At 34.1% G+C, this 20,042-nt stretch overlaps 1 protein-coding gene across 3 annotated transcripts; it reads right to left on the reverse strand.

Annotated features, from left to right (window-relative positions):
• Nucleotides 1–1,767: 1,767 nt before the first annotated feature.
• On the reverse strand, nucleotides 1,768–19,872 carry LOC123711094 (breast carcinoma-amplified sequence 3 homolog). Of its 3 annotated transcripts, none has more exons than XM_045663508.1 (15): nucleotides 19,608–19,872; nucleotides 18,631–18,813; nucleotides 17,978–18,281; nucleotides 17,473–17,731; nucleotides 16,355–16,539; nucleotides 15,685–15,933; nucleotides 14,926–15,111; nucleotides 14,500–14,641; nucleotides 12,891–13,067; nucleotides 12,382–12,533; nucleotides 10,332–10,459; nucleotides 9,269–9,295; nucleotides 8,804–8,940; nucleotides 7,976–8,101; nucleotides 1,768–2,081 (listed from the first exon to the last, which is right to left on the reverse strand). In XM_045663508.1, exons 2-15 carry the CDS (start codon nucleotides 18,795–18,797, stop codon nucleotides 1,927–1,929), a joined length of 2,394 nt encoding a protein of 797 aa, XP_045519464.1. In that variant the 5' UTR covers nucleotides 18,798–18,813; nucleotides 19,608–19,872; the 3' UTR covers nucleotides 1,768–1,926. The 3 variants fall into 3 exon arrangements, with proteins under 3 accessions (XP_045519464.1, XP_045519462.1, XP_045519463.1); XM_045663506.1 differs by lacking the exon at nucleotides 1,768–2,081 and adding an exon at nucleotides 2,433–7,087; XM_045663507.1 differs by lacking the exons at nucleotides 1,768–2,081; nucleotides 9,269–9,295 and adding an exon at nucleotides 2,433–7,087.
• Nucleotides 19,873–20,042: the final 170 nt, after the last annotated feature.

The raw sequence follows: 20,042 nt of genomic DNA on the forward strand, positions 1-20,042 counted from the left end.
GTTTCTGGATCCTGTAAGGATGTGTTTCCGTCATAAAAGTGAAATAAGCTTTTATAATAATTGATATAAATTATAGAAATGCTGTTTATGATATGTATTATTACTGCTTGTTCATCGTTTATGGGCGGATAAAGCAATAAGAATAAGATTTAGGGTGATATCTTGAGAAATGAGACAGCGTAACTATGACTGCCATATGTCAAATTTGATAGGTTTTTGACGTATGGGAGTCACACATAGCGCTTATGTATTCTTCTTTAGAACCTTCGCAATTAGTTAGCAAAGCCGGATCCAGTATACAAAACCCCACAATGAATTTTAATATGCCAATTATATAAGGAAGACAAAAAACCATATATTCCAATCTGACAACCACGATTAAACTTAAATATAATGGGTCCATATTTCTGGAATGTTCCTGCCGAGTCGGAAATTCATCTTCTATTATCACAGTCAGGGTAAAAAATGCTTGATTTTGTCGACAATTTAAATATCGCTTACACATCTAACACAAAACAGATCTCTAATAAATATGCCACGAAAGCGATATAAGCAAAAAAAATAATTGATTTCTCGTATAAAAATATATAATTAGAAATAATTTAATGTAAGAAATATATGACTTAATACTAATTCCACTTACTAAGTAGATCGTACTACTAAGTAGTTATTACACTTTAAACTACAGGCTAATTGGCTTTTATAATATTTTTTTTCTTAAACGAAGTATGTACTAGGTCCAAACGATAATAGTAACGAAAAAGTTGTATCATAGATAATGTATGGTTTATTACTTTTAATGGTACTTATACCGAAATTCACCAATACTAGTTAAAAACACCAATACAATTACACGAGTAAGTAATATATAACCTAATCAAATAATGATTATACAACCAACAGAAATGTTACCTAACATCAATGTGTCTGGCTTCATTTACTGAAGTCAAACAAATATACATACGCAAAACAAAGACCAGTCCTGTTCACTCTTATAAATTTTAAGTCGTCTATCAGGAATACTTCATCTTAAATTGTTAATAACTAGATTTTTAGTACCAAATACTTACAATACAGAGTATAACATTTAACATTAAAAGAACTTACATAAAGCGAATAAAATTGTGGTAAGGTAAAATGTGTAGTGACAAAACTCGACTGTAATTTTTGTTATCGCTTTGAATTATAATAGAATGCAAAAGTGAAAAGTTAATTAATCTTAGTAACTATTGTCATCGGAATACAGCCCTTTTTTATACACACTAAATATAGGATCAGACAAAGTCGACATGGCGCAAACAAATCCAGTATTGGGTATACTGGATTAAAATGAATCTTATTGACAAAACCTTTTTCTCGTTTTCACTAAGAACTTCTTGAAATAGCCTAAAAGTTATACAAAATTTATATCAGGTCACTATTTTGATTAAGATCCCCAAGACCTTTTGTTTTTAATACGAAAACCTTTTACACCTAAAAACCTGTTAAACATTTGTCGTGATGTGTAATTTATAAAGTTATTCATAAAAGCTAAATCAATCTGAGCCACCAAAAAAAACAGAAAGCCACAAAAAGATGTGTAGTCAAGATAACTAATTAGTTAGTAGGTACTTAAGAATAGTAGTAACTCGTCTCTATCAAATTATGTTTACGCTGAAAGATTATTTTAGCTGAACGATGTATTAACTTATTTAGTTTTTATGAATAATTGTTGTCATTAAATTATGTGATGAATCTAATATACAAAACAAATATAATATATAGAAATTTAAATGGTTTACTCAAAGAATTTTAGGCAAATCGTTAGAAATTAGTGAAAACAAGCATAACTCTTCCAATTTCTTAAAAACTCTATCCAAATTAAGTCTAAGATGTTTTCCAAACGTGCCATGGTCTGGTCCTTATCCAGCGCGTACAGCACAAACCTCAGAGAGAACTACTGGAGTCACCTGGAAAGTGCATTAAATTATCGCCACTGCAGCTTGGCGTCGGAGAAGATGGCGGGTCAAGGGAGGCCCTGGAGGCTGAACTAAAGCTACTCGAGCTTAGCTCCTCTGGTTCTGCTTCGAAACGGCTTGTAACTGAAAGAAAAATTAAAACATATAGGTCTTTGGTACTGACGAAATTGAAACTATAAACTTCATCGGGTTCGACACCAAGTGCATTGACCACAAAGGCCACATTCCGTAAGGAATTCGATTTGATATTTTTAAATGATAGGACTATAAAAAATGAATGATGAATTGTAATACTTGTTTATCAATCGTGTTTTGCGACACTAGTTCTTGTCAAAGCTAGAAATTAAAAATATATTTACTGGCGTTTAATATTTCATGGTGTTCCTATTACGGTGGTGTGGTCATATGATTTATATATCACGTAGTGCATACATAGATGCCGTTCAAAATATCAGAGAAAAATAAAAAAAAATACAGTTTTTGAAGTCATTTTATTTTCGATTAATTTCAACACGTCTGCCAAATCACACAATATAGCCAAAACTTTTATAATTTATCCAACTCGAAAATTATGTTAGGTCAAACATTTCATTACGGATCTAAAGCATTTGATCTTAGGATTAGTTATTGGAAGCAAATTTATGCGTTTTATTAACATTTAAATCAATAATGCAAAATATTTTTTTAAATATTAAATAGCAGGATACACCCATGAGATTAATATCAAAACTTTAATATTTTATATATAAAATTTGTCTTTTTTCTTGATGCATATTTTACGAAACGTAGTTTCGATCTGTTATATCCACAAATTAGATAAATGAGTATGAAAAGGTAAGTGAGGTACCGTAAGCATGCCACAAATAGCGTGTCTTGTGTTAAAACAACCCTACTTTATATTTTTTTATCTAAGCTGCGACTAGGTACAAGCAGTTCTAGGACGAACTTCGAGCAATGCCGCCAACCTTATTTATCTATTTCGTGGTTATATCAGTCGTGGAGCTAGATTCTCTTATTTTAGCAGCAATACGACTTTAACTCAACTAATTTCTTAAAGAATAGTACCAAATGACCTGCCCTATGTTACTAGCGATCACGAACTTTATCTTGACACTTCAAAGTTCAATTTTCTACATTAGAATCATATCGAAGTTAAACGGAGAATCGGAACGAATAGTATTAAACAGCATCCACTATTATCCTGTACCCGGCACGTAAGTGGGCAATCGTCATATTACAAATTATTTTTTACGTCTTGATAATATTACGGACTTATCCTAGTAATATGCCAAGTTACGTGCCATACAACTGTATGTTGATAAAATCTCATTTAAATAAATACGTCACGGTATACGTAATACATACAGGTACTCATTAGGTGCTACTTAATAGCCTAAAATATAGAATTATTTTATATGAGGTCTTTTTAAACTTAACTATATTAAGGTACTTGTCATGAAAAATAAATGTCTAATTTTGATGTACACGAATAAGTTAAAAACTCTCTATAAGATTAACGTACATTTTACCGCTATCGAGTGTCAAGCATAGACAATTACGTATACAGTACGTACGGTTTTAGGGTTTCTCGAAACCTCGTATATTTAAGTTTTTGACAGCAAGTTTGTTTGACGCCAATCAACAAATGAGCTGTTGAACAATGCATACCTGTTAAAAACATGACCAGCCTTACGAAACCTTGTCATTAATAGAACTTTTTGTGTACCTGTGCATGTCTACACTAGTTACACGAACTAAGAGAGTTGTTCATCAAAATTAATACATGTATGACTGTAGATTATAATTAAAGTATTAGAAATTAAGATCAATTAAATATAAAGAATATCTTGTTAGAACCCGTAAAAAGGATCTTAGGGTGTGTAATTCTGTTTTTGCATTCTGTTAATGTTTTGAAATGGGCGAATTTCTTAATTTTATTATCCACCAATAAACTTTAAGCTATAACGCCTAATGTTACGATCATATTTTCTTCAGATAAAAGTGCTATGTCTTGGATAAAGCGATGTAAGAATTATGAGGGTATACCAAGTCTGAAGTTTTACACAATATTGCGCTGCTACTACGTACATGAATCGCCCTAAATGTTGATTTTTTTACCATTTATAGTCAAGTAATATGTTTTCCTTGAAATAACACAATTATGTTGCCTTAAGTAATTATGATTGGTATTCGATACCGTTAGTCACATACGTTTACGTAATACTGACGCACTATAGAACATAATTTATTCAAATACAAAATAAATAACACAATTTTGTAAACATTGTAAAAAATAACATCAAAATATATACAAAATAATTTAATTATTATGCACTAAAGGAGCACGCCGCAAAATAACGATAAAAATATTAGTCAAAAATTCATTCTAAAAATAGAAATACATAATTCATTTCGTAAAAAATATTTAAGTGCTTTTGGTTCTAACAGATTCCTCGTCAATTTAATAATATTATGGAAACATTAAAATTTGTTATAATCTAAAATAAACAAGATTCTAAGTCAATTTTTACGGAGATTTGATATTTTTTTTATTTTTCCTACGTTTTTTTTTATTTTTATATAATTTTTAAATCGACATTATATCTTAAAACTAGTTGAAGTATATTTAGCTAATTATTGTGAACAGAGAATAGCAGAATTGATTGCTTTGCGTAGGTATTGAACGAATTTACTAACTACAAGCAACCTAAAACGGCAACTTCTATGTTACTTCTTCTTTCTACGCGATTTTTTCGATTTTGTTTGCTTTGGAGATGGGAGGGTTACACTCGAAGCAACATTTTTCTCCTCTTTATCACTATCCGCTGACAGCACTGGAGAAGCCGCATCTTCGTCTGATGATTTTTCTAAATCATTGAATTTATCTTTGACTTCATCGTCAGCTTGCACCTCTTGGGAAGTTATTTTTTCAGTTTCAAGGACGCTGAAACCTTTTTCCTTTCTCGCCGGGACCTTCTCGACATCGATCAAATTGAACGAAGTGGACTCTTCAGATTTCTTAGTATCTTTTATGGATGAAAGTATATCGTCAATGTTAATTTTACAAATGGGACTCGTTATTTTATCCGTGACATCGAGAAGGCTATCCTTCATTACGTCTAATTTAAAGTCATCCAAACCAAAATCTAGAGACTCCAATGGTGGAAAATCTGGTAATACCGCATGGTGTTCGTCTACAAAATTAAGCTCTGTTGGCGCATCACATTCAGCAACCACAATATCTGTTCTTTTGCATAATTCGGCTAATTTTTGTTGCAAGGAAATACTTGATTTCGTATTATCATCATTTATATTTACGTTAGGTTTATACTTCTTGTCATCGACTTTTTTAGCAGCTATAGAACTCCATGATTTACAAGGTTTTCCTACGTCTTGATTATTCTTTTCAATCAGTTGTGGAGACTTTTTACGCATTTTATTTACTTGTGTTATTTGAATTTCTGGAAAATCATCCGTGACAGTATCGATGACGTATACTTCTTTTTCAACTTCTTGTTTTTCAACGGACTTCCGTCTATCGCGGTTAGGAGATGGCGATTTACTTTTAGGATATTTAGATATTTCTTTTACTGTCAGTGTTGTAGAATCGGGTTCGATGATAGAATTGAAGTATGTGGTATCTTTAGAACTTTGTTTAATGAAATTGGATGCCGTTTTAAAATGCGTTTCGAAATCTAAAAGGCTTTCAGTGTTGTCGCTTTTATACGGTTTTGCTTTGGATCTTACAGTAACATTATCAGATAGTTTCATAACTTCGTCTGTGTTGGTCGATTTTCGTTCAGGCGTAAAGCTTTTCGATGCTCGTTTTCTAGTTTTAGATGACTCAAAATCTTCGAATGTTGTTGATATTGATACTAGTTCACCACTTGATGGTTGTTGTTTGTCTTCAATGGCGTGTATTTCGACAAAACTGTCATCATCATCTTTACTAGACTGTTGTTCATCTGGCATCTTCTTTGGTCTCCGGCCCTTTTTATTTTTAACCTTAAAATCATCTAACTTTTCTACCGTAGAGTTATCTGAAGACTCTAATTTTGTTTTATTTGATTCGTTCACTAGCATATCCCACGCTTGGTCTTCAGATTTTATTTCAGTATCAACATCTTTAGATATTTTCATTTCGTTTTCTTTAATCGACGATTTCTTTTTACTACTATTTTCTTTATCAGGCATAGATGCCGCAGATGGTTTTAGTTCATCATAGCTTTTTTCTGTAGTTCCTTTACTTTTGGTTTCCTTAACTTCAGATTTAGATTTACTATAACTACGTATTGCTTTCACAGGTTCTGGTGTTTTCTCTTTATTTAGGGACTTTTCCGTAGCTATATTAGTCTTAATATTTAGTGCTCCCTGTGATAATTTCTCTTTATATATAGGTTCTAAAGTTCCGCTTTCAACACTAGGCAATAATTTACTATCAGGTAGTCGTTTATCTTTACCACTATCGCTAGTTACTCTATCACTAAATAACTTGGAGGTGGGAGATTTCTTAACTCTAGGTCGAGAAGTCGGCTGAATATCATCCGACAATCGATTTAATTTTGGCAGTGATGTGTTTACATCTTCACTTTCCAATTCGAGTCGAGTCGAATTCCTTTCACACGTACTATCATCCTTTCTCACATTTACACTATCGAGATCTTTTTGAGTAGGTTTATCATCCAACTTTATATCATGAAATTTATTATCTCTACGAGTGTTGGTATCACCGGTGGATTCTACGGGGACGCTGGATGAGCTGACGTCACGTTCTCGTGGTTGCCAAGGTGGCACGGAGGTGAGTTGGGCCGGGATGACCACATCAGTTTTCAGCGGGATGGGTTCTTCGTTAGGAGAGTCGCCCTGAGGTGATACGGTCTCCACGGGGATTGTGGTGGTGATTGGCAGGGGCTTGACGAGCATGCTGGGCAGCGGAGCGGCCGGAGCCCGCACCACCGGGCGGAAGGTGGCCTCGTCGTCGTTGGCTCTCGTGTAGTCGTCGGGGTCAAGCGGCTCAGGCGTAGTGGCCGCGGGTGGCGCCACCACCGTCCCGAGCGGGTCCACTGCGCGCACAACTCCAGGGCTGCGCCTCACTTCCCGCTCCCGGCCGCTCTCCACGCGCGCCAGCCCTACACGAAACCGAAGGCAACCATTAAAAATCGTTAATTTGTGCTACGATTGAAGGATTTAGAGAAAGCATGTTAGAGCCAAGAGAGGGTGTTACGTTGCCTTTGGCTTCGGTATAGGGTGTCGAAACATGTGCATCGCAGTGAAGTGCGGTGACATGTTCCCGTAATTCCGTGTTATTCTTCGGTAACCCCTCCGCTTGAATCGCTTCACACTTGTGTACTTTTCACCATTTAGTATTTAATGGTTTCGATTGAAGGTGCTTTATGTTAAAAATAAGGCGTGAAAGAAAGGAAATGTTAATATGAGTGTTAAGGATTGGGGTAAAGTTCGGGATTTCGTTGAATTTCATTCACGCGTATGACGAATAACGTTCACCTTTTACAAATGTGAAGAAACATTGTAATTCAATGTTTTATACGTTTTAGTAAGCAAACACTACAACAATTCGTAGTACCAATAAAAGTTTGATTTGAATGTATTAAATGCCATTTTTTGGTACCTAAATGTCACAAATGCGTATTTCGAATGCACGCACACAATTGGTTTAGTTCGTTAGAAACATGCACGCCTAGCTCTAAATTTAAAGTATACTATTTTCAAAACAATCTGAGAACGTACGTACGTACGTAACCCCTTCAGAAAACAGATGGCCGGAAGACGAAAATGACCGAAGGTTAATGTTTATACTACAATCATTTTCGGACCTTATCTATCACAATTCTATTTCACTCCATACAATATATATGAAATCCATTTTTTTAATCAACCAGCACGCTTGGCTTGCTCTCCTTTTTTATTACGTTACCATTTAAATACGTTAATTTTTTTTAGTACTATTAGAATTATATATTTTGGAATAATGATATAAGTCTTAATGAAGTACGTACCGTGGTCTTCCTTCATAGCCTCAGCGAGATCTTCTTTCAGCTGCACATCACATACAGCGGTCCTACCTCCGTCGGCTAACAGCGATTTGCGACGAAAACTGTCTGATGGTGAATGCTCTAATGAACCTGAAATATTTATTTACATAATCCTACTAAAATAATACTAACAGTAGATTTTTTTAATGTAATAGGAGGGAAACAGGCAAGAGGCTGACCTGATGTTAAGCAATTCCGCCGCCCATGGACTCACATTGCCAGAAGGCTCGCAAGTGCGTTGCCGGCCTTTTAATAATTGGTACGCTCTTTTCTTGAAGGACCCTAAGTCGAGTTGGTTCGGAAATACTTCCACATAATTGTGGTGCGTGGCAAAAACTGCCTTAGAAATCGCTCAGTTGAGGAACGACGGACGTCGAGGTGATACGGATGGTATTGAATGTCCGATAATGAAACTCAGCTGCGGGTATTACACCGAACAACTCTTCTGAACAATGTCCATGGTAAATGCAGTAGAAGATGCAGAGAGACCCAAAATCTCTACGCAACACCAAAGGATCAAGCCGCACGGAAAGTGATTGGTCGTCGACGATTCGAATCGCTCTTCGTTGAATACGGTCAGAATTACTTAATTTATAATAACATTGTTTATAAAATCTGGTAGTTTGAGATGAGACAATCTACAATTACTGGAGCCATTTTCATATGATTATTTACGCACGATGTGCATACGATCGCTGTTTATCAAAATTATTCATTCACTGTTTTTTCTTATACTACATATTATTAAGTAAAAGTATAAAGTTTTTAAGTATTGCTATTTGATATACTTACTGGCTGAACCGGATTCGATGAGTACAGGCACAATGGGTCTTACGCCAGGCATATTTACGGGGTTGGATCGGGCAGCCCCTACGCAAGCGCTGGTGTCCACTTCAACGGCTTCCGCTTCCGATAGAGATGAGTTTGATCTGAAATATAAAATTAATAAAATGTACTAAAAATATCCCCAAACTTAATGACCTTTAATTCAAAGTATTTAAGTTTGAGATAGAAATATATTACCACAAATTTCAACGACCAAAATTAGTACGACCGTGCGCGAATTTGCATCTAGGAAATACTTTTTTTTAAATTTCTGAATAATTATTTCTTGTTACAATTATATAAGTGAAATCAAACGTCAAGGATTTAACAAGAATCACACCGTATGTCCACCCAACATCTTCATGTATTCACTCAAAACAGAAGAAAACTAAATTTTACATTTCTCTCTGTAAAAACTATAACAAAACTCACCCATCATCATACTCGCTACATCTCTCTCTAATACAGGTGACATTGTCAAGCGTGTAACAGAGACGAATCAATAAGAACAACGGACGGAAACTCGTAATTGTATGAGTGCGATATTAACTGTTTACGATTTAATCTTTAAATGTTTTTTGTTTGTCATAACTAAAACGTATCAATATGAAAAGCTTAAAACGGTTATTACATAAACCCATAACGAAGTTGACGCGATAATAATAAAAACGGAACGAAATTGACTTTTGAAATTGAGTTCAATACTGCACTAGTAATGGTATAAATCGAAGCAACAACTTTTTAAGTCTGGACCTAAGATTTTTATATCTGTTATATGGTCATTTTAATAGACAAATAAGTGATCAGCCTTCTGTGCCTGAGACACACTGTCGACTAATGGACTAAGGCATCCTCACAATATTATTCTTCACCGTACAAGCAAGTGAACATAGGATCGTCTATTGGTGCCAAACCGACCTACGATGATTCAATTCCCATATAATATAGACTTAACAACCTACATAAAGCAATCGATATTGTAATATTAATAATATGAATTAATACAATGTATTTATACAAATACATGCTTGATTCAATTCATTGTGATTCTACGCTACTGAAAATGTTATGCAATTCACTGTTTAAACTAATAATAAAAAACAAAGTATTATGTTTATTTATAAATAAATAAAGAATATCAAACTATAATTGAATAGCCCAAATATCGTTTTGAGAATTTAGAATAAAATGTTAAATTAGATATGAAGATAAAATAACAAATGATTCATCCATCACATATAGTAGTATTGTCTTAATAAATGTGTATAACATGTATTTTTGAACTACTTGCCTATCTTATTTAATTTAATACATTTTTATTTGATTTTTTTCTTTACTCACAGTGGTTGCCTGGAAGCGATCGCTCGTAAGCGATAAGGCCGCCAGTTGCCCTCCTTTTGATTTAATTATGTTCAATTTTTTTATTGTAGTGTAACGAAGTGTAAATAATAAAAATAGTTCCAAAATGGAGCAAGAGATGGCGTATGTTACATACCCGCAATTGTAGGTCTTGAAAACAAACTGCGGTCCCATCCAGAGCCTCCGATGGGGGCCAGCGTGAGTCACGATTTCTACTTGGGACAGCCAACGCTCTTCTTCGCTCATACACATATCCGCACATCGCTGTAAAATAATATTACTTATTTTACGGTCAATGTCCTGTTTTCGACTAGTTTTTCTCTTTTGTACACATTGTAGCCAACAAATTAAAATATAGTTGATGTCGGCTAGATTTATCTTTTGCACACATTGTAGCCGATAGAGAAAGATATAATTGAATTACAATAGTTTTTCGCTTTAGCACGCATTGTAGCCGATAGAGACAAATTTAGTTGAATTCGACTAGTTTTTCTCTTTTGCGCACATTGAAGCCGATAGACAAAAATATAGTCGAAATCGAAAAGTTTTCTCTTCTGCACACATTGTAACCGATAGAGACAAATATAGTTGAATTTGCCTAGTTTTCTCTTTTGCGCACATTGTAACCGATAGAGAAAGATATAGTTGAATTCGAATAGTTTTTCGCTTTAGCACGTATTGTAGCCGAAAAAAAAAGATATAATTGAATTAGAATAGTTTTTCTCTTTTGCACACATTGTAGGCGATAAAGAAAGATATAGTTGAATTCGACTAGTTTTCTCTTTTGTACACATTGTAACCGATAGAGAAAGATATAGTTGAATTCGAATAGTTTTTTCTCTTTTGTACACATTGTAGCCTATAGAGAAAGATATAGTTGAAATCGACGAGGATTTCTCTTTTACACAATATAATGTCGATCGAGTAAGATGTAGTTGTCAACGGTTCACGCAACGTACGACCTTTAAGGACCACACAAAACGTCGTTAAAGAGTAAATTAGTTTAGAAACAGTTCGTTCATCGATCACCTAGAACCAGTTCAAACCAAGCTTTCGAACGCAGAAGTTGTGTTTGCGCTAAAATTCTCTTACGTTTAATTATTTGTCTTCTTTTCGCCCGGGTATCCTCCATATCAAACATTGGTCAATATCAATTATAGCTTTAATATTTATTTATTGTATAAATGATCTTAACAGAAAGTTGGTGTGGTGGTAACACAAACTGTACACAGTTTTTCTATCCACCAGGACGTCGAACATGTTTAAACCATTAACATATATACTAAGGCCAATGACATATAAACTATAACATTATAACAATCAAACCATTAAAATTGCACGTAAAATGTCATAAACCAATTGAAAGATTGACGCGCCATAGATAGCCGATGCAAGAAACCTGTTCTTAACGAGAATTCGAAATTCGAATACAGGATGTGCTCTTATATTCGAATATGTATTAAATGACGATGATGTCTGATTAGCATAATTTTTGTTATGCATAATTTATAATTGTTTGATTTATGTAACATTTTTTTTAATTTAAATTTAATATTGTTACATTAGTAAGGAGTGTAGTGTAATGTTTTTTTCCGATATGCATTTATTGTATTTGGGTAATAGAAATTAGTTTTTTAATTTTCTACGTGTTGAATAGTGATAGTGAGTTTTAATTGTTTTGAGGTAATTTTCTGTAAAGTAGTTTTCATTTAATAATCCTAGCTCCACTTTCTCTTGTATAGGTATAATTTTGAAAACTGCAAATAGCTTTCTGTAGTCTCTTTATATTGGGATTATAATTTTATAGGAGCAATTGTTTTTAAAACCAATGCTATTGAAGCTTCTTTTGAAAATATAAATGTTTCCTATTACTTTCCTTACTAGCCGTTAGAACTTTAAACTATTATTATTATATGGCGCTCGCCTCTCGCGCACCTTATGAGAATAGTTGTCAAAAAATAATATCGACGTAAATCGAGCTTCAAGATTAGCCTGAGTTTCTTTTCTGTTAGTTTTAATGTTTCGGGGTCAAGTTTATGTCAATTTAACTTAGAGGATAATCGCAAAATTTTTTAATGAATTAAAAATCATAAAACAGACGCAAAATGTGTCTGCCCCATTTGAGGGCCTCAAAATTTTATGCATCTTGTATTTAGTATGTAGATGGTGCAATAAAATTTACTCACCCGGCAACTGAGAGGTTGTAAAAGTGGGTTGGAAGGAGGGAGAGGTGCCAAAAGATCAGCAGCAGCCGCGGGACGCTGTAGCATCCATTGAGCCACCGGCTCTACCTCTAGCTCTATTGGTGACTCGTCACAGATCTTCTCTTTCGAAACAGCTGATAATCACATTGCGTTTTTATTTACACAGTATTTTTAGTAGTCAATTAATAAGAACATAGTAGAGATATACGTATAATATACTACTAGATTTTCGTATGTAGAAACATGTTTTTTTATGGCCAATTAGGGGATGTATATCTCGCATAAAACATATAAATACTCGAATAATATATATATATATATATGTATATATATATATGTATTAAGTATGTAAGCAGTATAAATATATATATATATATATATATTTATTTATAAAAATATATTGTTTATTAATAATTTAACACTTATAACACTAATGTGTTCAACAAACATCTTTTTCAATATATATATTTGAAATCAATAAAAAGACTCACATCTAGCCGGCCTTGGATGCAGTAGGAGATGCAACAGCGACCCATTAGCAGCCATCAGGTAAAGAGGCACTGCACATCCGCGACCGCTAGCTGACGGTACTGTTGTACCGAACCAGGCACGGCCGAGAAGGGGTGGAGCGCCGCTCTCTTCGGAAAGCGATGATAGACGCTGGCGGCCTTTATATAGAGATTATTACTTTTTTTCTCATAACTATTCGAGGCTTACATTGGGTTTATGAGAGATAATAAGACTATATAGGATGTATTAAAAGTCATTATTTTGTCTCTCACAAATCTAAAGGCGAATCGAATAATTGATTTCTTCCAATATTTGAGAAGTCCAAAAAACCTTTATATTTAAATTTTCTGTGTTAAACTCCTCCTAAACGGCTGGGCTGATATTGATGAAATGTTTTGTGCGTTTGAATGGATTTGAGAATGGTTTAGATCTAAATTTATTAGACGTGTTTATCCTTACTTTAGGTTTGAAATTATGGTATAATAAACGATACCGAATACAAATACGAACGTTGTACACAACAACATCCGTCGGTACCCGGTATATATTAGGTCCTTACGTATGAAATTGGCGTTTTGTCGTACTGGCCACTTTGAACTCAAATACCTCCTCTTTGGTTAGGAATTTCAAATTCAAATTTGTACAGCTATTTTCTCATGTATTTGTGCTTCGATGACCGTCATTCATTTGTTTTTTTCTTCTGTTTTTTTCTGTTTGCGTCACTCATTTTACAAAATGGAAAACTTAAAGTATCGCATTATTTACGAATACGAGTTCCGCCGTGGCACTAGTGCTGCGGAAACGACTCGAAGGGTGAATGATGTGTATGGTGGTCATGTTGCAAAAGATAACACAGCTCGTTTTTGGTTCCAACGTTTTTGAAACCGAATCATTACCTGTGATGAAAAATGGATTCTTTACGATAATCGGAAGCGCTCAGCGCAATGGTTGGATCCTGGTCAGCCAGTCAAATCCGGCCCCAAGCGAAAATTAACCCCAAAAAGTTACTTGTAAGCGTTTGGTGGACTAGTGCCGGTATTGTTCATTGCAGTTTTCTCAAATCTGGCCAGACTATTACGGCTGATGTCTATTGTCAGCAATTGCAAACCATGGTGGAAAAGCTAGCGGCTAAACAACCTAGGCTGGTCAATCGCTCCACGCCACTCCTACTTCATGACAACGCTAGACCACACACTGCACAACAGACGGCTACCAAATTAGAAGAGCTTCAATTGGAATGTCTAAGACATCCTCCGTACTCCCCGGACCTTGCTCCAACAGATGCAACAGAGACAAGGGAAAAAATTTAACTCTGATGGGGCAGTCCAAATCGCCTTCACAGATTTTATGGATTCCCGTCCGACTGGTTTTTTAGTAAAGAGATCAATGAACTACCTATGAGATGGCAAAAGTGCATAGAAAACAATGGTTCATACTTTGATTAATTAAATATATTATATATAAAAATATTCGACTTTTGGTTCCTCCCATACAAAACGCCAATTTCATATGTAAGGACCTAATATTAAAGGATAAGATTTTTTTTAAATCCAGTAATTCCTGTCAAGTACTTAATAATCAAATACTAACCAGAGCTGTTCCGTGTGATGGTATGTGTGGGTAGATTGTGAGTGGGTCTCAACTGGGCCAGTGGTGGTGACGTTGTAGGATGAGGGTATGGCGGCAGTCGCGGGTTGGGATACCACGAACCCAGGGCAGAACCCTCCATCACCTATAGTAATTAAATATACTATCACGGAGTAAATACACTTTATTTCTATACCAAAAAATATTTAACTATAAAGGTTGCTAAAAGATACATAAAAAAAACGTTTTCCCATAGCAATAATAATAATATTATTTCTTTTTTTTTCAAATAACATATTGTTATCAAGTATACGATATCCAAAAACAATTTAACTTTTTCTAATCTTTTAAAGAAGAAAATTTCTAATTCTTGTTTATATTTTATTTATTTAATTCTATCATAATCTATATCAAACATGATGTACTCACAGCATGTGAGGCGTGTATAGGCAGACCAGCAGATCTATGGAATCGAGACATTCTATTAACGACCCTGGGCTGCGTATGCGTACGTACTGCGCACGCACCGCCGTACGGACTCAGTGCGAACACGTGAGTTGTACCGCGGAGGGTTGAGATCGCTGTCCAACGGGAATCACCCGATATTGCTATATCCTGTAAGTGTTTAAAACTAGATAGATCCACTGTAATAATTTTATAATAATACATTTTTGAAATATAAATTGTGAAATTACATTTGAAGAGTACGAGAGTCTACGATTTGCAATTACGAATGTTTTTTTTTATAAGCCTGGATTATGTAAACTATAAGAAACGGTGGCCGGCGGGCCACCCATTAGACCTAAGTTCAAGCAAATATAGCCCCTTTTTAGGAAAGGTTAGATTTAAAACTCCCTTGCTGCCTAGTATTTCGGCAGATCTGTAGGGATCCTATGTATAGTACAAATTAAATTTCATTTGCATAGAAATATGAACCATCTCTTAAAATTTTAGTTCCCTAAAAATTTGTTACTAAAACTGGAAATAATAATGAAATAACAAATAAAACAAACATATTGAGTTTTCGTACCAATAATTACTTTTTAACGAAATAATAATTGAGATTCGTCTTTAGATGACGTCATTATGGGTTTTGGTAGCCAGTGCCAGACCACACTGTTAAACTACTGGTCAGTACTTTTTGTGAGTTCCTATGTAGCATACACATACACGGCCTAGTATTATTACCTGAACTTTTGCCGTAGTATCACCTCTATGCAATACATAGAGATGGTGTACTGAAGCCAACGTAGGTCCACACGGATGGGGGTTGATTCTGAAGACGTGAAAATCATGTCCTCGTTTATCAGCAGTCACCAATAACATGCCACTTGGATCAAACTTCAGGGCTATTATTGCTTCGGAGTGTGCTATGAAGTGAGCTACAATTGGATCGCATGGATCTTCGCAATCTTGACTATCATCATCCTCGTTACCCTGTAACACAACTAAACTTTAATACGAAGAATTTTTTGTTCTTTTACGCTGATAAATGGATTACATACCAGTTTAGCATCAAAAAAATTATATGTTTTACTGACTTTTTTAATTTTGTACATACATATTTTTTAAAAATAAAATATTGCAAATTTATATTAAGTTACCTTATCATAGGTTACTTTAAGTATTTGTTTTTTTTTAATTAATAAATTCTATATATTTCTACAGAAGCCTGGAATGCGTGTTTTATTATGTAACCAAAAAATATTATTATAATTATTTTTGGTACAATCATCTACCAAGCGACATTTTTTAACCTAAAAAACGATTCTTATCAATTAGACGTATAATTGATTGATTTTGATGCTTTATGTGTTAACAACTCTTTCAGGAAAGTTTAAAGTGGGATGAAACATACCTCAATATCCAGTATAGTGATAATTCCTGGCTGCTGAAGATCTGTGTGAGGTGGTGATGGTGATTGCGAAGTACTGCGACCACCAGCGAGGCTATGAGCCACACTTTCGCCCAAACCACGCAGGCCCTTGCTAAGAGATTTGGCGGCGTGAAGTACAGTCGCTGTGTAGCTTGTTACACCTTCGCCTTAAAACGTATTTAGATAATTAAAATATACTGAATATTACGTATCACACTTCACAGTAATAATAAATTGTAGCGTACGAATGTCATCTCCGAGTTCGTGGGTTCGATCTCCAGCTGCGCACCAATGGCCTTTCTATGCGCGCATTCAACGCTAGGTGGCATAGGAAAACATCATGAGGAAACCGTGACTTAGACCCAAAAAGTCGATGGCGTGTTTAACACCGAACTACTTGCCTATTAGGAAAGGCAGATACAAAAATCGGAGGCCCTAAAAGGTTGTTCAAGCATATCTCCTCCGTCCGTGGATGATCTGGATGTTCAGTTAAACACTAATTATATGGATTTGCAGCGAAGAAGTCCCATAAAAGGGTTGTGTAATCAGATTGATGACCATTACGTTTGTCATCAATCATGGTTCAATACAATTAAATGTCTATGCATCTTGGTATTGCATTGATACCAATCATTAGTAATAAGTAACATATTGTTATTTAATACCATTTACTGTGGGACTCCCAGTGGTTCTGGTTTTTAAAGGAATTAGTCTATTTATAAAAAAGATCATAAATAGGTAAGACATTGAATAATAACCAAACGCTAAATAGAAACAAGTGAATGTTGTTGAAAGTTAAAAAATAAATTCGACTACTATAAATTGTCATAATTAAATGTCTATTGATCCAGATAAACTATTTACTTAAATATTTGGTTTTACGAATGGTGTAAAGTGAATGAATTGTCTTAATATAATGCATAAACTGTTACCAAGAATATATCACTCCGTGTATTATATCCGGTACCGCCAAGGTTAAGACTTCAAGTCTGACATTAAATTGAACATAAACAAGTATTTTTGTATGTAGCTTTAGAATTCTTTTTTTAAATTTAATTTTACAAATATTTCACACTACTTTAATATACGAAAATACATACTTTCACAACCTCCACTGCTGCGTTTTGACGGGTTCAGTTTCTTATCCGCGAAAGCAAGCCAGCGATCGCCAAGAGCTAGTGGGTTGATTGGTGAATTACCACCCAGTGGACAAGGGCTGGGATAGCATGTTGTAATGGCAAGTCTATCTTCCAATGTTGCAGCATCAAATACGGCAAATCGTTCAGAAAACGAGACTACTACTGATCTCTTATTCGCCAACACATCCAGTATGGGGTTCTTGAATTTTATGCTTTTCACCTGCATTTTTAAAAGTACTTATAGATAATTATTAATTTCACAAGACCTAGCGATTTGTTTTAGAAAATATATGTTTGCCTAGACGTTATTGTAATCTGTATTCTGAGCTGTTAAGTTCATTTAAGAGGTTTATTTAATCTATGTATTTTTAAAGTAATTACAAATAGTCATAGAAAAATATAATTCTTTAATGGTTATACAACTGAACAATAAGCACTTTACAACTTATCACACAGAAAATCTTACCTGTTCACCACCCCTTATAGAAATGAAGCTCAGCGAACAAAATACTGGTCCAGGGCTGGCCGAGTCGCACAAAGCAATCAGAGGACGCTTTGAAGAAAAACAGTCACCATTCTGAGGTGTTGGCAAAATACGAAGAACCCTAACTGTGCCCTGTCGCCATGACAGAACTTCCTGTGCTTCTCCATTAGGTGGTATCAACCATACTTGAACCCCTGAACCATACCCAAGGATTAACAGCAATGGTGGTACATCATTATCACCCTCTCCTTCAGGTGTTGGTTCATTGATATCAGCTGTTTCAAACCTAAAAATTGAGTTATCTTATTTTACAATAGTAATAAGGCAATGTTCTAAAGTAATCAAGTAAAAATAAAAGACTTTGATAACTTATTTAAGCAGAATGATGTACAATGTCCTTATCTTTATGACATGAACTGCAAAAGATTACTATATAAATATTAAATATGGTACAAACTTATTTTAAATTTTTTACCACCAAAAAAATTATACATTTTCCTGAATCTGGGTTAAATTCTCTGCAACCATGCTTTTTTATAACCATATTTTAACCAACCATTGTTTGATACACGTCAGGAAGAAAGTAATAAATATGTTTATACACATTGAAAGCAGCTAAATTTGAGAAAACTTACCTAGCCCATTGAATAACATCCTTGGGATCTACTGCTGATGATGAAGATAATGTTACATCATTGATGAACCCAGAAACCGCATCAATAATGCTTCTGTCACTGGGGGGTTGAGAGGGAACTATAAGTGGCCCCCCAGAGCGAGCATGCCGCGGTGACTCCGCTGACATGATGAAATAATGATTCCTATTAACAATAATTGTAGTATTAAATATATTAAAGAAAAACAAAATGATACATTAGATTCCAATTATTTGACCCACAGCATATTATTTTTTAATAGAGAATAATGTCAATTATTATTAGTTATAAGTAAAAAAAAAATTTGCTGTTCAACATGGAAGGTGCTTATATCACTAATGCACTTATTATAGGTAGGTAGGTTGGTTGTAAAACTTCATTTCCCAACCTAATATGTGTTTTAACCACAATTTTAAATAAGTCTTTAATCGTTTGTAACAGATAAATAATACAAAATCCAAATAATTGATTTGCAAAACATTAGTAACAACAAAGGGCATTCAATAATAGACTCTGTTACACTGTGTTAAGGACTATTTACAAACAAATATAAATTCTATTTTTAAATTAACATCAGCTGTTTTTTATCACTAGAATCTATAATTATGATCTGTTTACGTTCTGTGTTCAAAAGACGTAAAATAATTTTAAAGACAAAAAAATTATGCTTAGAAATGTTTTATTATATAATAATAATTTAGTTTATTTGTTTTTGTCGTGATCAATATAGGAACTCAAACTGCTAATGACAATGCTTGTTTTTACTAAAATAACCAATTAAGAAAATCCTCATATAATTTTTACACAATAGACGACAAAGCTTCAGAGTTCGCAAGGACAAAGAAATCGATGCAACTTAGATGTTTCGCTACAATCTATCATTTATATCTCCGTTATTGTGTATGGTATCAATTACATAATATAATTTTATAAATATTTAGAAATTGGTGTATACGTACCGTGATTATAAGTTTAAGATTTACTTTAGAGCATTTTCAAAAATGTAATTGCGTCGTTCTACTTGCAGTCAATAACTGTGACGTCACACAACAAAATAAAAATCACAAACTACACTTTCACGACCATTCGAAAACCACCACAACGTAAATTTAAAATTTAAACGACCATATTTACATATAAAATAAGTTACTTAATTTATTATTAAAACAGATAAAATTTTAAAAAAATAACAATGGATTAACAGATGTTTTGTGTTTTGAAGAGTTGAAATGTCAGTCTACAATTTAATATTTACAAAAATACAAGTTGTCACTTCTCTTGGTAGTGATGTCGTCGAGTTATATTGAAACCGAGAAAGCACAGTATAATCGATTTTATTTTAAAGATAACCATGTTTTAAATCAATTTTTAGTTTATTTATCAAGATAGAGATG

The sequence above is a fragment of the Pieris brassicae genome, chromosome 6 (assembly GCF_905147105.1).
Source record: "Pieris brassicae chromosome 6, ilPieBrab1.1, whole genome shotgun sequence".
NCBI lineage: Eukaryota > Metazoa > Arthropoda > Insecta > Lepidoptera > Pieridae > Pieris > Pieris brassicae.

What these genes read in the sequence shown, in the direction of transcription:
- LOC123711094 (XM_045663506.1), bottom strand. Translation starts at nt 18,797, where the DNA reads ATGTCAGCGGAGTCACCGCGGCATGCTCGCTCTGGGGGGCCACTTATA. An exon ending in TTCAAGACCTACAATTGCGG is followed by an intron (nt 9,296 to 10,331) that starts GTATGTAACATA and finishes CACCTGTATTAG; the next exon opens with AGAGAGATGTAGCGAGTATG. An exon ending in GGCTATGAAGGAAGACCACG is followed by an intron (nt 7,088 to 7,975) that starts GTACGTACTTCA and finishes GGTTTCGTGTAG; the next exon opens with GGCTGGCGCGCGTGGAGAGC.